At 39.3% G+C, this 21,954-nt stretch overlaps 2 protein-coding genes across 3 annotated transcripts in view; both read left to right on the forward strand.

Moving 5' to 3' along the window:
• LOC121900496 overlaps nucleotides 1-6,342 on the forward strand; it is a 32,409-nt gene extending 26,067 nt beyond the window's left edge. Inside the window, exon 14 of the mRNA XM_042416894.1 lies at nucleotides 1-6,342. Within this exon, the coding sequence (XP_042272828.1) occupies nucleotides 1-4,767 (4,767 nt within the window). The 3' untranslated portion in view covers nucleotides 4,768-6,342.
• A 5,693-nt stretch (nucleotides 6,343-12,035) lies between these two features.
• ttr (transthyretin (prealbumin, amyloidosis type I)) lies at nucleotides 12,036-21,767 on the forward strand. Of its 2 annotated transcripts, none has more exons than XM_042416663.1 (4): nucleotides 12,036-12,143; nucleotides 14,850-14,989; nucleotides 15,075-15,210; nucleotides 20,355-21,767. In XM_042416663.1, exons 1-4 carry the CDS (start codon nucleotides 12,072-12,074, stop codon nucleotides 20,460-20,462), a joined length of 456 nt encoding a protein of 151 aa, XP_042272597.1. In that variant the 5' UTR covers nucleotides 12,036-12,071; the 3' UTR covers nucleotides 20,463-21,767. The 2 variants fall into 2 exon arrangements, with proteins under 2 accessions (XP_042272597.1, XP_042272596.1); XM_042416662.1 differs by having other exon boundaries at nucleotides 12,072-12,151; nucleotides 14,855-14,989.
• Nucleotides 21,768-21,954: the final 187 nt, after the last annotated feature.

The following is a 21,954-nucleotide window of genomic DNA, read 5'->3' on the forward strand; positions in this document are numbered from 1 at the left end:
AAAGCGGTGTGTGCTGTGCCAGCGAGGGACAGTCTGTTGGTGTATGACAACGAGGGCCAGGGCTCTCCTTCTGGCTCAGTTGGCTGTTGCAGCCTCCTGGAGTCTGACAACGACTTGCAGTTCCTCAATGACTTGGGGCCAAAGTTCAAGACACTAGCTGAGATTTGTTCTCCTCCAGCACCAACACCCAAACCTTCCCTGAAAGTAGCAGATGCTGTCAAAACCACAGTTGTTGAACAGGTTGTTGAGCCCAAAATTGAGCACACCTTTGAGACAAAACATACTGATGTAAAGAGAGAGAAAGTGATATCATCTACTAACATTTCCAAATCATCTGCCATTACTGTAAGCACTGCCCTGCCATCCATGACACTTCCTTGCTCGAAGGCTACTAACATCAGTCATTCCTCTAACATCAGTCATTCTGCTACTCTGCCCTATCAAGCTCAGACTGTCATACTACAGCAGCAGCCAGTTTACTATGCCACAAGCCCTGTACTACAGCCCATGCACTATGTAGTTCAACCACAGTTACAGAATACTGTTTTACTAGCGGAAGGGGCCCATGGAACCAATGTTCCAGGTCTGTATGTAGTTAGTGGGACACAGAGCACTTCTTCTGGACTTGTAGTCAGAGGGCTCCAGAGTCCTCCTTCTGGGCTTGTAGTCACTGGACCACAAGTTTCTTCTTCTGGCCTAGTTATCCAGGGCATTGAGAGCCCCAGAGGCCCCACAAGCCCTACCTGCCCCATCAGTCCAGTCAGCCCCACTCTGTTGCTACCAAGGAGCCTGAGTTTGTCCCAGGTCTCAGCCCCTGCGGAGGGCTGGAAAATCACAGGGCCAAATCCTGATTGTAATTATATGTTAGTTCAGGACAAGAGTGGTCCAACTGACGCAAAGGGGGTGGACCCAGGCGCACCTCAGGGCACTTTGCCCAGATGTGCTACCCTGGTAAAAGAGGCTGCCCCCCCTCAGGGGGTGTTAGACCAGGCAGCCCAGGGGAGTGTACATAGCATTCTGCCAGGACATATTGTTTCTAAAAGGGGGGGTATAGTTGAAATAAATAGAAATTTGGGGCTAACATGGATTGGCCAGCCAGGGCAAATGGGGTTAGGGCCAGTCACTGTTTTGGGAGTTGGTGTTGGGCAGCCAAGGATGCAAATGGGGCAAACGGTGTCAATGCAGTGCCAAGGAATTCCTCCATTGGAGCAAACAGCAGATGCCAATGGTATACCAAATGCACGTAGACTAGATACCAGTAATGTGAATACCTTCATTACTGCTGAAACAATCACAACTCGTCCTCTTTCAAAAGAAGAGGTTTTGATGAAAAATTGGTTTAAGGGTGACAGTGATCCGGCTCAGAAAATGCATGATGATCAAGCGGCAGAAACACAATTGGAAGATATGATCCCTTACATATCAGAACAGGAGACAATACTGGATGATGGGTATCCAAGTGAGGTGGTCCAAGATGCATTTAAAGACAATGAGAGTATGCAAGAGTACCCAACACAAACATCAGAAAAGCCTTCAATTGTAAAGGTTGAAGAAAATATTGTAAATTCATTACCAGGGCCAGATGTACAGCAAAAATCATTTGAGCAGTCTCTCGCAGTGGTAGAGAAACAAGGAGATACAATAGATGAAACTGTGCCCAATCAATCAAACAAAACCCTTAAAGCTCCAACAAACAAAGTCACAGATGTGATAAGTCATACAACAGAACCCAATGACCAACAAGAGAACACAGAGGAAACTAAGGCTTTACAATTAGAACAGCAGGACAATCATGTCCAAGGGTTTTCCCATGAAGATATATCTGCAGTTACTCAAATGCCCACTACACAAGTTTTCCTACCTGGATTAGATGTCCTTGATTCAATCAGTACAGACAAAGAGAAGGAGGAGACATCAACCTTTTCTCAAGGAGAGGAATCCACTTCTATTTCAGAGCACATCAACATTTTAGATGATAAAATACAGGATAACTCAAAGGAAACTGTGGGTAGACAGGAAACAGCATCTTTGAAAGAATCAGAGGAACTGGAAGAAGTAGGAGAAACTGTTGTGGGCAGCATGGTTGAAAGTCCTGGGGACAAAAGTTCTGAAGTTGGGTCAGAATCTCAATCAAATGAAGTCATAGATGATCAAAGAGAAAGGGAGCAGGAGGAAGATATCAGCTCGACAGAGAGAGTGGTTTCAAATTTAGAGAAAAATCAAGATATTACCACTACTGACGGTATTCACACACGGGGTAATGTGGAAACAATAGCTACAGTCACCAAGGATGAACATGAAAAGGAAAAGGCCAGGAAGGAGCAACAGTTAGATTGCGAAATAAGAGTCAGTACTGTGGGTGCTGAAATGTCAGCAGCTCCTCCAAATGAGAGTTCAACCAACACTGTGAATGACTCTGGAGAACAGCTTATCCCTGATCAGGAAGCAATGCTACAACTACAGGTGGATCACAGTGAGAGGGACAAGACAGACGAAGGTCATGCAAAGATGGTTATTTCTGATACTGATGACAAAATATCATTGCAGACTGACCAAGAGGAAGGAGCTCAGGGTGATCAGAATTTGATATTAGCATCAGATGACATTACCACTCAAGTGCAAATCGAGCACTCCAATGTGCTAACCATTGCAACATTAGAGAAACATCTGCACACAGCAGAAGACAGTAGCTGTGGCCACAAAGAAGAAGATAATGATGATGCTCAACAAAATATATCATCAGGATCAGGAGTAGACCAAGATAAAATCAATGCAGAAGCAGACAGCACAAAAGATAGAGAGAAAGAGGAGAATATTATGGAGGAAGTGGTGTCACAGGAAAGTTTCAGCACCTCCAATGACCTAGATGCAGACATTGAAAGACACGATGCATTGCACACGACTTCTCAAATACAAGATAACTGCATCTCAGATGTCAGCATTAGTGATGAAGAGAAAGATGAGGATGTTGTCAAGAAAATGGCATCATCCATACAGAAAAACATTAGTCTTTCAGATGACCGAGATGAAGAGATTGAAACAGAAGATGCATCAGGAATGAGTTCTCAATTAGAGGATCAGCCCATCGCAGATGACAATAAACATATTGGAGAGAAAGAGGAGGATATTGTGGAGGAAATGACATTACCAATATACTATAATATTAACATCTCTGCTGACCCAGATGAAGAGATTAAAACAGAAAACACACCAGTAAGGGGTTCTCCATTGGATGATGAACTTATCTCAGATGATAGCATTACTGATGGAGACAAAGACAAGGATATTGTGGAGCAGTTGGCGTCACCCATACAGCAAGATTGTGGCATCTCAAATGACCAAGATGAAATGATTGATAGAGAAAATGCAGGATGCATGATTTCCCAAGTGGGAGATCAGCTCATCTCAGAAGACAACATATGTGATGGAGTGAAAGAGCAGGATATTGTGGAGAAAGAGGAATCACCTGTACAGCAAACTACTAGCATCTCAAATGAAGATGAAAACAATGAAAAAGAAGATGCATCCCACACAACTTCTCAAGTGGAGGATAAGCCCATCTCAAATGACAGTTTAAGTGATGTAGAAAAAGCAGAAGAGGCACCACCTATAAAGCAAAAAATCTGCATTTCAGATGAGAGTGAAAGAGAAGATGCATCAGGATTGAGGTGTCAGTTGGAGGATCAGCCCATGTGCTCATATAACATGCATGATGGAGAAAAAGAGAGGGGAAATGTGACATCCCCCTTACAGCAAAGACTTAGCATGTCAGATGAACAAGATGAAGAGCATGCAAAAGAAGACACATCAGACAGGAGTTCTCAAGTTGAGGAAGAAGGATTTAACTCTTACCAGCTGTTAGAGGAGGACTCTCAATTTGTAGAGACTGAATGTTTATCTGAGAAGGTAGTGGAGATGTCAAAGGTGACTGGAACTCAAGAAATGCCTTGTGAAGTTACAACACATCAAGTAAGGCAATGGGTAAACTCTTCCCAAGTAAGGGACACAACTCAGGATATTGCTAAGAGAAAAAGCACTTTTGCTCAAGACTTAATGGTGGTTGCTAACATGGATGGTTTGGATGATATGGTGACATCTTCAGAAGAACTGGGATCTTCCAGGGTGGCCACAGGACAGGTTTCAATGTCCAATGAATTCAAAGGGGCGAGTGGTAGCACATTGGCATCTGGACAAGTAGCTGAGGGTGAAAAAAATCATTTTGATAACCAGAACCCAGAAGTAATTAAAATTGAACATGGTGAGGGTGAGTGCATAGATCTCACTTTGGAAACAGGCAAAGCAGACATCAGTTTTGACCTAGAGATTAGAGAGGGATTGGATGCAACTAATGCAACTGGTCAGGTATCACCAACATTTTGTTCAGAAATTAAAGTGGTGGACAAGACCACATCTTCAGTACTAGAAACAGACCCAGGTTCGGCAGAGACAGGATCTCAAAGTTTTATTGCAACAAATGAGGTAGCTGAGGAGGCTGGTTACCTGGTCGAGGATGAGAGTGTTCACATGACTGGAGAAGAAGCAGGAGTAGATCCAAACACAATAGGGCAAGCTGGTTTGGCACAGGTTGTGTCAAAACCTTCTGATTACATGCCTGAGGCAGATGCAAGTGGTGGTCAAGTGCGTCCTGTGCAGCTTCAGACAGATATCAGCCAAAGTCTGCGGAACAAATTCAGAAAGAGTAAAAAGGACTCCAGGAAGAGCCCCCAAAGTCCAAAAAGCCCCTCTGGAAAGTGTAAGCAACAGTAATTGCTTTCAGTTTAAAGCTGCTTTGACAACTTAATAGTTTTTCACAGGCTTTAATATGGAGGTGACATGTTGAAATAGCAACTTTCTGAAAAGAAGGAAGAAATTACTAGGGCTTTATGAAATGACATATTAAACACCTTCAAAAAGGGCAGGGGGCTGCTTTGCCAGGCAAATGTTTTGTGTGAGATTTATGTTTAGACCTTCATGTAGTGAACTGCTCACAAAAAATAGTGCTGGACTGCTACACGAGTCAAATGATGCCAAGTTCTGTGATGCAGCAAGTGTGTGTTGCACTCGAGAAACCTTTGTTTTGTGGGGCAGGGCAACCTCTGCCAGCCAGTTTCCCTTGGGGAAATATTTCAAATAGCAGAAAGGTGTTGATTTCTTAACTTCAAACCTCACAACTTTGAGTTGATGCTAGTTGACTGCACCCATCACATTTATTTCAACCAGCCCCAGCTTGTCTGTGATCAATTTATTCCAGATGGACAAGAACAGCAGAGACTTCTGGATTTGTCTCATTTTAAGTGGAGTTTCCCATTTATGACTAATGCCAAAATGTAATTTAGCTGTTCAGGGTTATGCCACAGTCTCATTCAGTAGTGGTGGATATATTTTACATTAAAGCAAACCTTCTGCAGAGTAGCAGCCACTATAGCCACAAGTGACAACTACAGAGGGTCAAGGCGGAAACATAACATATTGTTATAATGAAAGATAGATAAGTAAATAGGAGACCTTAAGTCAGTAAAGTCAATTAATCAAAATCTATCTAATGTTTGCCAGAATTCGCCGCCATAAGTTACTGGTTATACTAGATCAGGTAAGGTTGTAGCAGCAAAACCCTTGAGTGTGGTTTATTGCTCATGAATTAAACTTTTCATCTGTAAGAGCATCAGGAAATTTTGACCATATAACTTTGAGGTATATTCATATACAGTAATCTAAGACTTCAAGTTACACATGGAAAAATCTGCATTTTGTGTTTGTTAGGTCATCATAATTGTAAAAATAGGCCTGGTTTACAGCTATGTTTGCAAACATTGCTGTTGTAATAAAACACCATAACAAATATATATAAATTTGATTTAGTTGCTGCTTGATATTACAAGTCATAGCAAATGATTATGTGTTTGGAATTATGGTGGTGGGGCAAACCTTTTGTTTACAATTGGACAATTGAATATTGAACCTATTAATGTCCTGCATAATGTATGTTTAATTTTGCTATATTGTAACTTCTGTGTTCAAGGTTCTTATTTGCTTGTAACTGAAATGTAAAGGGGCATGTTTTCTTTTCTCATCTTGGACTTTTCTTATCATTACTAGAAAGAACATGTTTAACCGGTTGAAAGATAAGCCAGAGAAACTATGCTGGATTTATGAACATACTTGTTGCACCTGTGTGTGTGCTAAGTGGTGGTCGAGTGATTTAATATTCTTGTCACAGGATATAATTACCATTACTCATAAAAGTATGACTATTTTCAGTAAAATACAATTTGCAAATGCTGACTACTGTCATCATTTTATTTAATAAGTCAGTAAACTTGACATATTGTACGTTGTGTATAGTTAGTGTGCTCCTTGGTTTTTACATGTTGTAAGTTGCTTGTTTTATTTTTTCTTTTTAAAGTTACAATAAAAGAAGTACAATGAAAGAATGGTATACAGTTATGTTGATACAGATCAAACTCATAGCCAGAACTGTGAGTATGATGGTTTCTTAGATGTTGCAAGCATCCAGCCCGAGAGCATCTCAGGGCTGGACGCTTGCCTTAGATGCGAGCCAGTGTCATTGTTGTACATACAATTATCAGCAAATGCTTGATGAAAAGGATCCCCAAATTTGACAACCACATTATTTATACAGCTAAACTAAAGATGAATGATCCCTGACTGCAAATACAAGATTGAGACATATATACAATTACGTGCAATTAATGCATTTGAATTTAGACTACAGTGTTTTAGGATACTGGCTTTAAAGACTAATATATATTATATCTGTAGACATTTATTGCATATTTTTGCATTTTGATGATCTAATAATTAGGGATGCACTGATCCGATAGCAATTCTGTCTACCTTCAGTAGCGATACGGTGCCCTCTTTTTCCAAAATTTTAAATCTGTATACGTCATTGTGTGGAGCTCATTGAAATGAGGCCTGAGATTGCTGCGGTGCTAACAAAGGAGTCAACAGCCCACCATGACTGAATGAATATAAATCATAGTGGGTATACTGAATTTCACAATGACACTGAATAACATGGGTCATGTCATTGCCGATACCCAAACCACTTAAAAGTCTCAGTATCAGCACTCATTACAATCTGGTGTATTTGTGTATTTGTTCTGCCTATGAGACGAGGACCTTGTAGTTCAGAAGATAAAGAGACTTTGTTTCCCAATCTGTTGACCAAAAAGGCAAAGCTGCAGCCAGGTATGTTTCCAACATTTTTTGAATTATTTGGATCTAGAATTTTTGATATGATTATAGTTTCTTTTTATATTACTTGCTAACATGATGGTTTAATTCTGGTCGGGAATTGGTGAATCTCATATATTTATTTTGTTGGTATAAAGGGATTTGAATTTTAATATATATTGAATCTACTTGAATTAGCAAAATTAAATAGGTATAATTTTGCAATTGTCTAAAATTGTGAGATGCCCACTTTTTCTTTTTTTTTTTTACTTTTCTTTCCTATTGGCTTGCATCCACCCCACATAACTGTCAAGTTTCTTTCTGCAAAAACAAATAAAATGGCTGACATTCCTTTTATTCTCAGCGGGAAATCCAATATTTTAAAATAATTCGGCATTCAAATATGTTTTGATAACATTTTTAGCAAGAAATGTGCATTTTATTTTCATAATCTTTACTCTGTGAATGTATATGATGATTAGTTTGTCAGTTATTACAGAGATTCTTTCAGGCTTTCTATCATTGCTATGGTGGTTGCTATGGACACTGACGCAGGCCAATAGAAAAGAGTGGGCCAAAAAAACAAAAAACAAAAAACATAGGCATCTCACAATTTTAGAGCTGTAATTGTGAAACTAATACATTTTGTGCTGTGGACCAACGTAGCTATTACACATTTTGATGTGAGACTGAGTTACCCAAATTCCCCGAAAATAACACAGAACATGACCATTGTGTCCTGTCAGAATCTTCACTGCAAACTATCTAATGATGTAAGTGGTTTGATAAGTAAAGTGTGTATGTGAAATAATGCATTTGTTTCAGTATGAATTTGGACTGCACTGACTAGAACATAGAAACAAAAAAATGACTAATTTTCTTATTCTTGTCAACAGGTGTGTGTCCTTGTGGTTATGCAGGTTTCTTTAGATTGAATGTTGAGAATGTCTGAGGCGTCTTGTTCTCATGTAGTCAAGAATCTGACCTGTTTTGCCTTCAAGGCCGGGAGATGTGATTGCTTACACTGCAGTGTCATGCAAAGTCCTGCATCATTTGCACTCATTCATTGAAATGACACCGGCATGGTTACCAAAAGCATCAAGCCAGAAGTATTCCCACCTGTTAAAAGCTTCCCTGTTCACATAAATCAATCACTAAAGTTTTGATCCATGGTAACCTGCCACAAATAACAGCTTGAGGATGACACCTCCGTCAAACCTGTTGTATAGCGTGCCTTTTCAATCACTGAGCAGAACACAAAGTCACTCACCTTGGATTAAAACACTAATTATGCTTATGAAATATGAAATCTAACAGTTATAATTTGTTGTTGTATGTGTAATAACTTTATTTGGCTCTATATTTGTCAAAAAATTACTATAAAAAGTAACTAAAAAGTAAAAATGTTCTCTCTGAAAATATAAAACTCACTTTTTGTTTTTATAATAATAATAACAATAATAATAATAATAATAATAAGCTGTATTTATAAAGGACTTTCCAAAACCACGTTACAAAGTGCTTCACAGAGGCAGCAAAATAAAACAGACAAATCATAAAATCATTAGGTTTTAAAAAAACTGATAAAAACAATTTAGTGTAAGATGAAACAAGAGAAAACTTAAAGGAAATGAAAACAGAAATAAAAGACAATTCAAAGAAAACAGAAACTCATGTAAAATCAGGGGAGGCTCTGTGATAAAAGTATGTTTTAAGAAGAGACTAACATGAAATCACTGACTCAGCCAAGCTGATTTCCTCAGGAAGATTGTTTCAGAGCCTCGGGGCCCTGACTGCAAACACTCTGGAACAGATAAAAGACCTCTGCCCGAGGATCTCAAAGTACGTACTGTACTGGCTCATACAGTACTAAGCGGTCAGAGCAGGAAGAGAGGCCATGAAGAGCCCTAAAAGTTATCAGTAAGATCTTAAAATCAATTCTAAAACATGCAGAGAGTCAATGTAAAGAGGCTAAAACAGGAGTGATGTAATTACATCACTTGGTTCTGGTTAAAAGTCTGGCAGCTGAGTTCTGTACAGTCTGGAGACGATCAATAGATTTTTGGTTCAGGCAGGTAAAAAGGTTGTTGCAATAATCCAGGCATGATGAGATGAAGGCATGTAAAATGGTCTCTGTGTCTTTAAAAGCTAGTCTTTTAGTGGCTTTAACTTTAACCATGTCTTTGATTAAAACCAAGGCAACTTAACTAAAACTTAAATTGACATGGATTCTGTGTCAAAACCAGGGCCGAAGGGGTTAACAGAGAAAAACTGATAAAATTGAGTTCTAAAGGTGAGTAAACAGTCTTTCAGAGATGCTCTCTTAAGACTGACACTAGATTTCAGTATTGTACCTTTATACAAACTCTACTGTACCAGCATTCTACAGTATGTATGTGCCTCACTTTAAATCTAAAAACACATTTCCGTCCTCTGATCCCCTTCATCTCAACTTGAGCTGAACACACTCTGCTTCCATCTACAGGTGGAATACAATATGACCCTTTCAGCATAGGCACATCCAATACAATTAAGAAAATATGTAATGGTATTAAAGGTACTTTAACACCTCTATCCCCCTAAAACAATTAATTAAAATCTACCCTTCATTGCCTCTGCAATTACAAGCAACAACTTAACAACTCCTCATGCAAGAAAATAGACACTGTGATGTAAGCAGTATGTTAGTAAAGTGCTACTAAGTACACTGTGGGGTATTCTACCTCATATGCACTCCTGTACTGTTTGCAGATGACACTGCAGTGCATCATGGAACATGTAGAGCCAGAACAAGCTTTCTTGAATGAGAAAAAAAAAAATCAACATATTGATTTTTCCTGTCTTACACAAATGTTTTCAAGGTCAATGTTTATGTAATGCAGGCAGAATAGGGGTCAGTGCATCCATTTCCTCAGGCTGTTACACCACCTTCTGGTAAGTGAATTCACTTGTAGATGACTTATGTATTTAATTGGTTGCAATCTGCAACCTCACCACTAGATGCCACTAAATTCTACAAACTGATCCTCAAAATTCAGTCAATACCACTTTCCAGTGACACTGTGAGCAGAGGAATTGTTGACATGAGTGATGAGTGATTGATGTTGAATGCCAACTTGTGGAAAGAATAAAGGCAAGCCCATATTTTGCCGTACAGCTGGATGAGCCGACTCATATTAGCAATGCCACTTTATTATTAGTTTTTGTAAGATACTGCAGGGACAACAATCTTCATGAGGATCTACTGTTTTGCAGAGAGCTTCCCATGAAAACAATGGCAGATAATGTAAAGCGCTGCCTTGATGATTACTTCACTGAAAAAGCTATTGATTGGAAATACTGTACAAGTGCACAGCATCAATGACAGGAATACATCATGGTGTTCATGGTGATCAGATGCCAAGTGGCTGCACTGTTTCTTACATAGGGAAAGTCTAGCAACAAAGCAGATGTCACCAGAACTGCATGAAGTCATGAACGTGGCAGTGAAAACTGTTAATTATATTAAGAAAAATGCACTCAACTCAAGGTGTTTTGTTGCTCTGAGTGAGAGAATTGATGCAGATCATTTGCAGCTCTTATACCACAGTGAAGTAAGGTGGCTCTCAAGAGGACGTGTGCTTCATCACCTTTTTGAACTGAGAAAAGAAGCGCACACATTTCTGGAAAAACAGCACTCCCCTCTTGCTGAGCATTACACTGATGGTGACTTTTGTGCAAAACTGGCCTTCTTATCAGATCTATTTGACCAGTTAAATAAGCTCAATATATCAATGCAAGGCAGAAACAACACACTGTTTTTAGTTTCAGACAAAATTGAGGGCTTTAAGAAAAAACGTATTCATTGGAACAGAAGAGTCAATGAGGGATGATTTGACATATTTCCAAGGGAAACTTTGGAAGCCTCTCCTCATGTCAGTTTGCAGACATGGTTATATCCACTGTGCTGGAAAATGAACTGTGCTTTGTTAGCGACGCTAAAATCTGACACAACAAGATATGGAGAGATTTGGAGCTCTTTGTTCAATGAATCAGTTAGAAATAATGCAGGGAGGAATAGTACAGGCTGAAACAGCCACAGTGATGATGATGTTTGATGAAGAGCTGCAGACGACCAGCACACCTCCAACAGGTAAACTTATTTTACTTTGCCCTGCTGTGTAATGGAAAAACACTCACAGTGTGCCAGCTTGGCTTGAGTCATGGCTCGGCGTGATACCCCCAAAACAATGGAAAAATGCCATAATGTTATTGGAGCAGAGCAGTGAACTTGCACGCTGTGTGTGGAGCAGATGACCATATAAAGAAATACATCACAAGCCAACGTCGGCTCAGGCTGAAAGTAGAAAAAAACATTGGAAACCGAGCGTTTAGAGCAGTCTGAAGAGCTTTTTGCTCAAAGGGATTACTTCTACATACCTCATTATTTGACACTTTGGCCACATTTGATATGATCATCTGACATTGTTACATCATATATATGACTGAAAATAAGGAAAAGCATAATAGGTCCCCTTTAGCAACCAAAAGTGGATCTTAAGTTATAAAAGGTTGAGAGCCCCTGCAGTAGATGATGATTAGTATGTATGAGGTAGATACAATGGCTCATTTGTCTATTCAGTTGTCAGTGCAGGTGAGAGGATTCGCTGCTAAACCTTCTATACTGTTTGGATCAAAGCTGATTTAGTCAAAGTTATTTAGAGTAAGTTATTCATTGTCCAGATGTTGACGTAAGCCACCCAGCTGGGCGGTCTGGTGGATGATGGAGGGAGGGGGGTCAGCCGCTCTTATAAGACTGGAGGTCAGGTGTGAACAGCAGATACTTCTCTCTGTCTATCTGTTTGCCCATTTGTCTGTCGGTCCATCAGCCAACCATGCTTCAACCACTGCACTGTCTGCTTCTAGCCTCTGCTGTGCTGCTCTGCAACACCGCCCCCACCCCCACGGTGAGTGTGTGTATATATAATATGTCAGGATGAGAATCAGTGATTGTTTGTGTCAGGAAATCTTCTTACAGTAAATTACTTTAGTTTCCTAAAGATCTTTGCAATGATTGAACGAGAAAATTATGTTAAATTAAAATTTTCAGATCTTAAGGTTCATGGCTCTCATATTCAGCTTGCACATGTTACAGTTGAAATTCATAAGTTTTCCTATATGATAGCCAACAGAAGATGATTATAGATCTCAGAGTATTTTAAGGTCAAGGAGGTATTCAGATACAGGAGTGTGGAAGGATGGATTTCAGGTCTTCAACTTTTCAAGAAAAGGAAAAAGGAATAATTATCCCCTGAATAATTTGTAAAAAAAAAACAAACAAACAAACAAACAAACAAAAAAACCCATAAATGAATATAAACTATATTTAAAACCTGCAGCCACAGCCCAGACATGCAATGTTCAAATAGTTAGAATTTTATATCCAATATTACTCACTGTCACAATTAAACCCTGATGAGATATGGGTCTGTAACCCTAAATTACTATACTCTGCCTTTTTACGATAGGACTTTCTTTTTGAAAATGACCACAGTGATTGAAAAGTTGAGAGTTTAATCTATTCATACACAATTTACATTTTAATAATCATGTAACTCATTGTATTAGCAGTCCATCAAAGTTCTACATTGTGCTAGTGTCCCATGCATGAAACAGTGTGGTAAAGTTAAAATATGTTAAGGTCAATGCGAGAATATTATACAAGTCTTAAATAATGATGCTTCCATTTTTTCCTGGTTAACAATTAATAAAATGACCAGATTAATGTTTGCCTCAAACACACAAACTCTGTAGTTGGATAAAGTCTCTTCTTTACATCCTGGATGAATAATGCAACCCATAATAGAGAGGTGCTTTCAAGTCTACAGATTGCTATTATGAGGGAAATGACGTCTTTACTGCAGTCTAGCTGTACTGTACAGGATAATAACATCATAATCATAATAATATCTCCTGCTGCCTTGATAAATAAAAATTCACAAAACAAAGGAAATTATAGTTTTTGGACTTTTCATGGGATTAGTTTAGACAATATGAAAAATATGAAATATCAACAGACTTAACCTTCAATGAGTACATTTCCTCAAAAACATCACATTATAGTAAACCGGCTGCAACCAGCAGTAGTAGCTTTTTTGGAGACAATATTTACAACATTTATTTTCTGTTTGTTTTCTGACTAAACTGAACCAAGCGATGAAAACATTGCTTCTGTGAATACATAACACAGGCTAGATTGATCTACCACATGTTAAAGTTCATTGATCCGCCTGCACCTGGTTCACTCTGCCAATGTACACCCACTCCCAGTCTGATTATCTCTTACTGCACTGTAAATACAAGACACAGTCTGTAGAGGTTGGGTTTAGACTGCATTCATTTGAACTTCTCACACAAAAATTTAAAAAAATTAAAAGGTAAATAAACAAAAGCTGAATTTCAAGGCACACTTCAAAGCTAAATGCACTGGCCTTTGTCAAAGTGAAGTTTGTAAATGAGGCTGACTTCATGTATACATGTCCAAGGATTCTGGATTCACTTTTGACTAAAAATGATAAATTCAAGCATCACGTTTCACATTCTGAGTTGTGGTGAGTGTGTTTCTGAAGCTGCCTCCAATTCTCCAAAGTTCAGCATGCAGCTCTACATGCTTACATTAAAATTAAGTACAGGGTACAGCACAGGCTATAATGTCTTTTTTGACTTTATCATCTAACCTATGGACTAAAACTATTGTCCACAGGAAATCAAGAAACAGATCTATGTAGTAATCAGTGTGGAAGTCAATGCACAAAGACTAATCTGTAGGAGCAAAATGTGTTTTATAGAGCTTGCAAAAACTAAACCCCAGTGACTCTCAGCTTGCAGTGTGCCTCAGCAGAAGGGCTTCCATACCTCAACATCTTCAACATTGTGCTGTCTCACTTCTGTCAGTTTGACCCTCACACGCAAACTGCAAATGAGCAAAATGTATTGGATTTGAATTTGAATTAAAAATATGAGCCTAACAGTAAGACATGGGTGTGTCCTGACAAACCCTGTTGACCAAAGATAAGGAGCTTCATTTGTAAAACCTCAGAATCTAAAGCAGCTGAAGAGAGAGAGAATGACACACAACAAAGGTCCCCAGCTGGACGTGAAATGACACCACAATTCATGGTGGCTGCCTCAACCCAGAGGCTAGAGGAGGCACCCCAGTGAAAGCTAATTTAATACATTAAACAAAGGATTTTGATCCCAAAGCATCTGTGCTTACTAATCTGTCACTGTGCCCTCTGAAATCTTGCATATTGATTACTGGTCAACTGTGGTTATCCCTCAGTAGTTTTGTCTTTAATAAATTTAGTCTGAATTAGCTAGAGTCAAAAATTAAATCTGAAGGCATAATAGATTCCCTCTTAGGATTTTACTTATTATACGTTAACATTCTTTTCACAGTCAACAAGACTTAATGAATGTTCGAGACTAAATTATAAAGTAACACTGTGGTGCCTGAACCCTTGTGTGTGTGTGTGTGTGGGTGTGTGTGTGTGTGATTAGGCACCAGTGAGAGCAGGGAGCTTGGACCAACTCTGGTAATAACATGTGTGGCAGTGTTAGGACGGATGTTGAAAGTGTGAAAATGTGCAGCAGAGTCTGTGTCTGTGCTGCAGGACAGGCACGGGGGCTCCGATACAAAGTGTCCTCTGATGGTGAAAATCCTGGACGCAGTGAAGGGGACGCCAGCTGGATCGGTGGCACTCAAGGTGCATCGGAAGGGTGCTGATGGGGGATGGACACAGATTGCTAGCGGGTATGTGTGAGAACATGAAGGTCGAGTATGTCAAATGTATATCTGACCATCCTCTGATGTCTGATTTCACCTCTCCTCACTGCAGAGTGACAGATGCCGCTGGAGAGATTCATAATCTGATCACAGAGCAGGATTTCCCAGCAGGAGTGTATCACGTTGAGTTTGATACCAAGGCTTACTGGAAGAATGAGGGGAGTACACCTTTCCATGAAGTAGCTGATGTGAGTATAAACGAGTCATGACGACTCCACGTAACCATTATGTCAAGAATCATGCTAATGTTAGATCCTACTCTTTCACCCTGTACCTTTACAGTGTGCTTACTTTGAGATTCACCTCCGGCCGTACAAGCTGGGGCCTGACCACCCCAACAGAAACATTTTTGTCATTTTTTTGACATTTTTGGTACATTGCCTTTAAAATGTCCTGTTGTAAGACCACTACTCTGCTTAGTCAGAGCTACAATATGTCCTTTTCAACAACAGCACAGCTGTTATGTTGGCAAAGAAGATGTCCCTATGTTTAGTAGAGGGTTGTGACTAATGACTATTTTAGATTAATCTGATGATTACTTTCTGAATCGATGAATTAATTGTTTTGTCTATAAAGACAATGGTGAAAAATGCACTTTATAATTTCCCACAGCCCAAGGTGACTTCTTCAAGTGCTTTATTTTGTCCAACCAACAGTCCAAAACTCATAGATATTCAGTTTACTATCATGTGTGACAAAGCAAAGCATCAAATCCTTGTTGGAAGCAGCACATGTTTAGAAATTTTGCTTTAAAAGAAATGACTAAAATGATTATTTGATCCATATGGTTGTATCTATTTGCAGCTGAGGTAATGCAAAGGTCATCAACCAAAGCCATGTTTTCTCTCTAGAAGTACTGAATTAATTTTTTGCAGGATTTGTTTGAGAGGAGCCATGCTGTCTTAGTGATGATTGTGGCAGGTCATGAAGGTTAGCCCTCCTTTAAAGATGGGACTTTTTCATAATGTGACTAGTGTTGCACTGTTGCACACTCCTTGTCCCTTTCGGTAATTAAAGGCCAGGTGGACGGAGCACCATGGCCCACTGCTGATTTCTGGTCAAACATCACATTGTCAGATAATGTTTGGGCCATTTGCAAGCACCAGTAAAAGCCTTATCAGCCAGAAGAACAGAAGCTGTAAGCTGTGACCTTTTTGTGCCTAATGTTGCCATGTTGAACATGTGTATTACTCGAGGAAAAATAATAATAAGGCCATGAAGCTCTCTTATCTTTTGCGTTTTTGTTTGATCAGTCAGGATACTGGGACAGGCTGAGTTTTTGCTTATTTGGGCCCAGCTGGGAGTGCACAAGAGCACCATTGACCTTTGCCTAGCGGAGCCTATTACAGTGCAGTGACCGTATGACAAAGAAATACTTTCATTGTGCTCAGTTTGCTGACTGCAGGACACAGCAGGGGCCTCAACAGAGTGCACACTCCTTCCTGATTGATCGATAGGTGCAGCAGATTTTAAGGTGCCATGGTGGACCTTGTGGTTCATCAAAAAATGAAGCCCATTACAGAGTACTGCAGCCACAGCACATCTTGATTACTACTGGCCTATTTAAACCACTGGGGACAGCTTTTCTTTTAGAGGGGCCTGTCTGAAACAAAGCATTCATTTTAGCAGTGGAGCAGTTCAGAAGCCAAGTCAATCAAGTTATCCAAAAAGACATAAAGTATAAAGTTGAACTATGTGTGTTTTTCCTAACAAAGTTAACCTTTCTTATCCATCTCTATGGGATAATAAAAGCTTACACTCCAATACACTATAGGTACAGATCAGTACTAATTATTACAAGGATGAACACTGAACATATTCACAGATCGACAAGTTTATGTTTAGATCAAATATGCGTATATCACATACATGACTTACACACTCTTATCTATATGCATTTATATAGCCTACAGGGCTTACAGTATTCTAGTTAGTTTCTGAAGTTCGTGACTCGTTGTACAGTGTTGCTCAAAAACAAAACAAAAATAAGGAAATTCCCACAAGCATCTAACAGCAAACCTACACTGAACAACTGAGACACCAAACCTGAAGGAATTATGAATTATTCAAAACTCATGTGAAGTTTGTCAGTGACATCAGCAGTAACACCACAGCTTCTTACTTAACATGAAAAACTACACAACAAGCCGATAAATTCACACAGACAGCCAAGAGAAGCATTCATTCATGTCAAAGTCCATTTTGTTTCTTTCATAGAGATGAAATATCCATGAAACATTATATTGTTCCATTGCACTTATTGCTGTGATGTTTGTTTGTTTGCTGACAGAATAACTCAACTCTGTCCGTCGCTGCTAGCTAACTAATGTTAGTCTCACAAAAACACAGTAGCTGATAGCTAATTAGCAACTCTGAAAAGTCAACACTAGCTAACTCTCCAACTCTTTTGGTTTTCTTATTAACTTCCCGCCAGTGACAGTCGGCCAATACGTGCGGTGCCCCACCTGCTACAAAGCTTAATATATTACAATGCTATAAGCATATACATATTTTCAAAATACTTTTTATTTCTAAGCATTTTGATATTACCTCAAATTCATTCTATATGGAATTAACCACAAAAACTAATTTGTTTTGTATTTTGTCATAATAGGCGCCATAGCTTCCTCTTGATCTCGCCTTCAGCACCCTAACCAACTAATCAAAAAATTGTATTGATGAGCGATTTGGCTAATGCTGCAATCCATTGCACTCGGAAAAAATTACCTCTGACATGGAAAAGTGCAATGGAACAGTCATTAAAGTCAAAATCCCAAGTCGGAAACTTGGGCAAGATCTATCTAGCCTGAGTCCAAAACACACCTGACATCACAGCAATATGACAGCATACACAGTGAACAGTAAGCAGAATGACCTTTACATCAATTTTTACTTAATGTAGTGTTTGTGTTGTGAAACCTGCTGAAACAACTTTGTAGTTGCCATTTCCATTCAGTTGATTTGTCCTTGATTGAAGTCTTTGTGAGCATGTGGTACTAGCCTACTCCTCCTGTACCTTTTAAACGTGCTAATTTGTTAAATCGGCTGCAGTAATTGATATCAGTCCTCAGTAGATGCTTGTGAAGTTCAGACTTGTCAGGTTACCGACTCGGAACTATTAACTTTTGACTTGCAATGGATTGCAGCATAAGAGCATAAGAGCCCACACAAGAGCAGCATTTTGTAAGAGAAGCTTTTAGCCAGAGAGAGACTTTTAGCCATGCTATTCTACTCTCTTATTAAATATATCATTAAATTAGGTCTAACAGTCACATTATCATATGAGGGGGACACACTTCTGTAGTTTGCACCGGCTTTATACAATGTCTTCTTGTTTACATTGAGTACGGCAGCCTCATAGGACAAACCTACATATATCCATTACCACAGCCATTGCCAAGTTGCCAACTCCAATGGTGTAGTCCATGGATGTATTATGTAGTACATGGATGTATTATGTGTGTAGTCCATAGATGTATTATGTAGTCCAGCAGATGGTAACAATATGACAAAAAAAGGAGTGGTCAATAACCAGAGGGCCCGGTAGGCTAAAATGTAAGCTGTTGCTACCTTTTATAGTGTGCTGTCACATATTTGCATTGCTGTGTTGGTCACAGAAGCACTATACCATAAAGCATTAACTAATTCCAGGGACTTGTCCATTCAGTTTTGTAGTTGCATGATAGTCACAGCATCTAGTGGTTTGCCTTTTTTTTTAAAGGATGCCGATGTCACCTGGCTTTCGTAGACTTTACTAAGGGTCCAATACCATGTTTGACCACACAGACTAGCTGACATTTATCAAGCACTGGGACCAGTGTTCTTTTTATTTGATTGTGCAGCTAAAAATTGTGTGGGTGGTTGTGATAATTTGGGCTATATATTTTGTACACAAGTTAAAGTACAACGAAGCACAGAATGTCTGCAGCAACGAGAACTAACCAGTCCTGCTGTCGCTGCTGAAGAGCAGCTGTGAACCTCTGTGTCTGACTGGGTGTATATAGTATAGTGTTTTGGGATTTTTATGGAGAATTCATGTTCCAAGTCAATGAAGAGTACCTCAGCTTCAGAGACAAACACTTCTGGATTCAAGGGTTCAACATTATCTAAAGGACTTATTTTATGATGGCTCTTATACATCATTTATGAATGTATATGTGTATATAGATGAAAATTGGTCTATGTTTATGAGGATTGTCCAGGTTCCAGGCTTTGATTGGCTGACTTTTTGTCACTCCAGTATCACTCCCATCTAGTAACACTTTCACTCATTGGAGGAAACAAAGGAAGACATGGCTGCAAAGACAAAATAATAAATGTCTCTTTGGTGTCAAAGAAAATGATTCAATCTTTTTATTAAAATGACAGTGATAGCTGACCTCGTGGGAAAAAATAACACTGCATTTTAAGGGAGGCGAGGCACAAGGGGGTAAAAACTTTTTTACTCAATTTCTGCCCTTACTAGGGGGAAGATGCTCTGATGCTCTGTATAACATGTCCAGAGGTTTATCTTCTGTTATCTGATCTTATGCCTGACTGTGTTAAATAAGGACAGGGTTATCCTTGTCCTCAACTATCAAACTAGCAGACTGTCATCAGTCTGCTAGTTCAAGCATTTGTTTGCTATTCTACTGTTTGTCCCCAGTGTGAGGACACACTTCTCGGAACTTGGCCAAAAGTCATCTGTTATCAACGAAAAGCCTCTTTATGTTTGTCATACACAAAGTCTGATTTCTATATCAAGATGAAGTGAATATTTAAAATTCCATCAAAACTTTTCATCACATTGTAAGTGTTCAGTTTGGCCAAAAAATGCAGAAGAGAGGACATTTGAGACAGATGTACTGTTGTTTGTGTCCTTACTATCAGTGCCTCTGTCAGGCAATGGTCCTGTCTGTCTGGCTCTGTCTGTCTGGCTTTGTGTGATGTCATGTCTGCCAGAGCCGCACCAACACAGAGTATCATGATTTAGCTTCCAATTCTGCTGCACCAAAGCTTTACATAATACTGTATTTTAATAGAAACTGAATGAACTAAAACCTCACCTCTAAACCTTCATTAGTGTCAGCCACATTGCTTTTAGTTTGAATATACACCACAAACATACTTGTTCTCAAAACTAAATGTCTGTTAAGATAACAGGAAAGAAAAAAACTGGAAAGACCCTTCTCAGCTGGTCTGGACTTTGTTGAAAGTTGAATCAGTAAGAGTTCCCCTAAATCTCTTGTCCTTAAAAGTGACTTTGCCCTCTACTGTGTATCTCATACTGAGTGTAAATGTGTCTGTCATTGACCCTCATGTTCTGATTTCTTGTTTGTGTGTGTGTGGGCAGGTGGTGTTTGAGGCCCATGCTGAAGGTCATCGTCACTACACCTTGGCCTTGCTGCTCAGTCCATATTCCTACACCACCACCGCCGTGGTCACAGACACACATCAGTGATACACTTGTACCTTTTATACAGTCTGATGGAAGTATTGGGACAGTGAGCCGTTTTCACAAGCACACTGTAATATCAATTCACCTTCAGGAGGCTTTAAATGTAGCTGTACTGGTTTCAGTGATTTAGCGGTTACAGCGATGTGATGTTCAGTTCTGAAAGTGTTACTTTCACAAACCGTCAATCTGTATTTAATATTATTGTAACGGTTATGTACTATTTGTGTTCTATGCAAAGTATAAGGAGGCTGGCAATGCAAGTCTTAGCTCACTGTTAGTGTTTTATTTGAAAGGAAATTTCTACTAGACAATAATGACACATGCATATAACATTAATCATCAGATAAGTTACATTCATTCAGTCACACAAGTCACTGACTCAGTTTCTAGTGCTATAGTAATACCTGGCCTCATCATGTTACATTAAAGATCCCCTCCAAACATGTCTAAGACATATAAAATACTCTGCTTTCAACAATCATTTGTGTCTGATGTGTTTTTTCCATTAAAGAAGAAAGTTCAACTACCTAATAATCTATGAATATGCAAATTGTTGATATGTAACGTTTTCCTGCTTGGTCCTGCTGTCTCCTACTTCACTGTTAAGTCCATTCTCAGTGTTTTTGCACTGGAGGCTTCAAGTTTCCACATCACACTTGTGAAAGTTACATGCTGGATCATGATTGGCTCTAAACTAGTTGTGACATCACAAATCATACTCATAAGTACACAACTTAAACTGAGCTTTAAGGTGAGCTCAGAGAAACTTTCCTCCTTCAGAATATGAATGTGAAAAACTCTGCACATACATCATTCTGCACAAAGAACAACATGGTGAGGTTACATAAAGCAAAACACTTTTTTGAGTGGGGGATGGAGGGGAGGGGGCTTTAAAATCCAATCGACCTACGCAACGACATACAGATTTAAAATGTGGTACTGTATAAAAAAATCCCCAGTCAGATCTGTATATGGTGAGGTATCAGGAGTGAAAAGGTTGGATCAGTACATCCCTACTAGACAAAAAGTCAGCTGTTTGCTTGTGTAGATTTTAAATGTCCTCCATTTGAATCTATAGAAAGGTGATGAATGAAACTAAAAGTGTTAGTAAGGAGTTGCTCTACCATGAGTGGCCAGAAGAGCTTCAGTGCTCCTTGCCATAGATTCTCCGAAAGATAATCCCGCATTTGATGTTTTGATGATGATGGGATGTTCTTTCATCCCTTTCCAGGAGACTTAACAACCATTCACATTTGACTTTATGCAAACAACTCCAATAAATGTTGTTTACACTTGGCCTCAGGTGACTCTAATGACATTTGTTACATCAGCCAGGAGCACTAACAAACCAAGTGGTATCAATGACCTCGATAACAACCCCACAGAGGTTAAATACCTGGGACTCCCTGCCAGTCAGTTAGAACTGAAGAGGACACTTGAATGAGAGGCGAAACATCTTCAACTATCTACGACCAGGTCCAGGTGCCCTTGATTC

Source organism: Thunnus maccoyii, chromosome 7 (assembly GCF_910596095.1).
Source record: "Thunnus maccoyii chromosome 7, fThuMac1.1, whole genome shotgun sequence".
Classification (NCBI taxonomy): Eukaryota; Metazoa; Chordata; class Actinopteri; order Scombriformes; family Scombridae; genus Thunnus; species Thunnus maccoyii.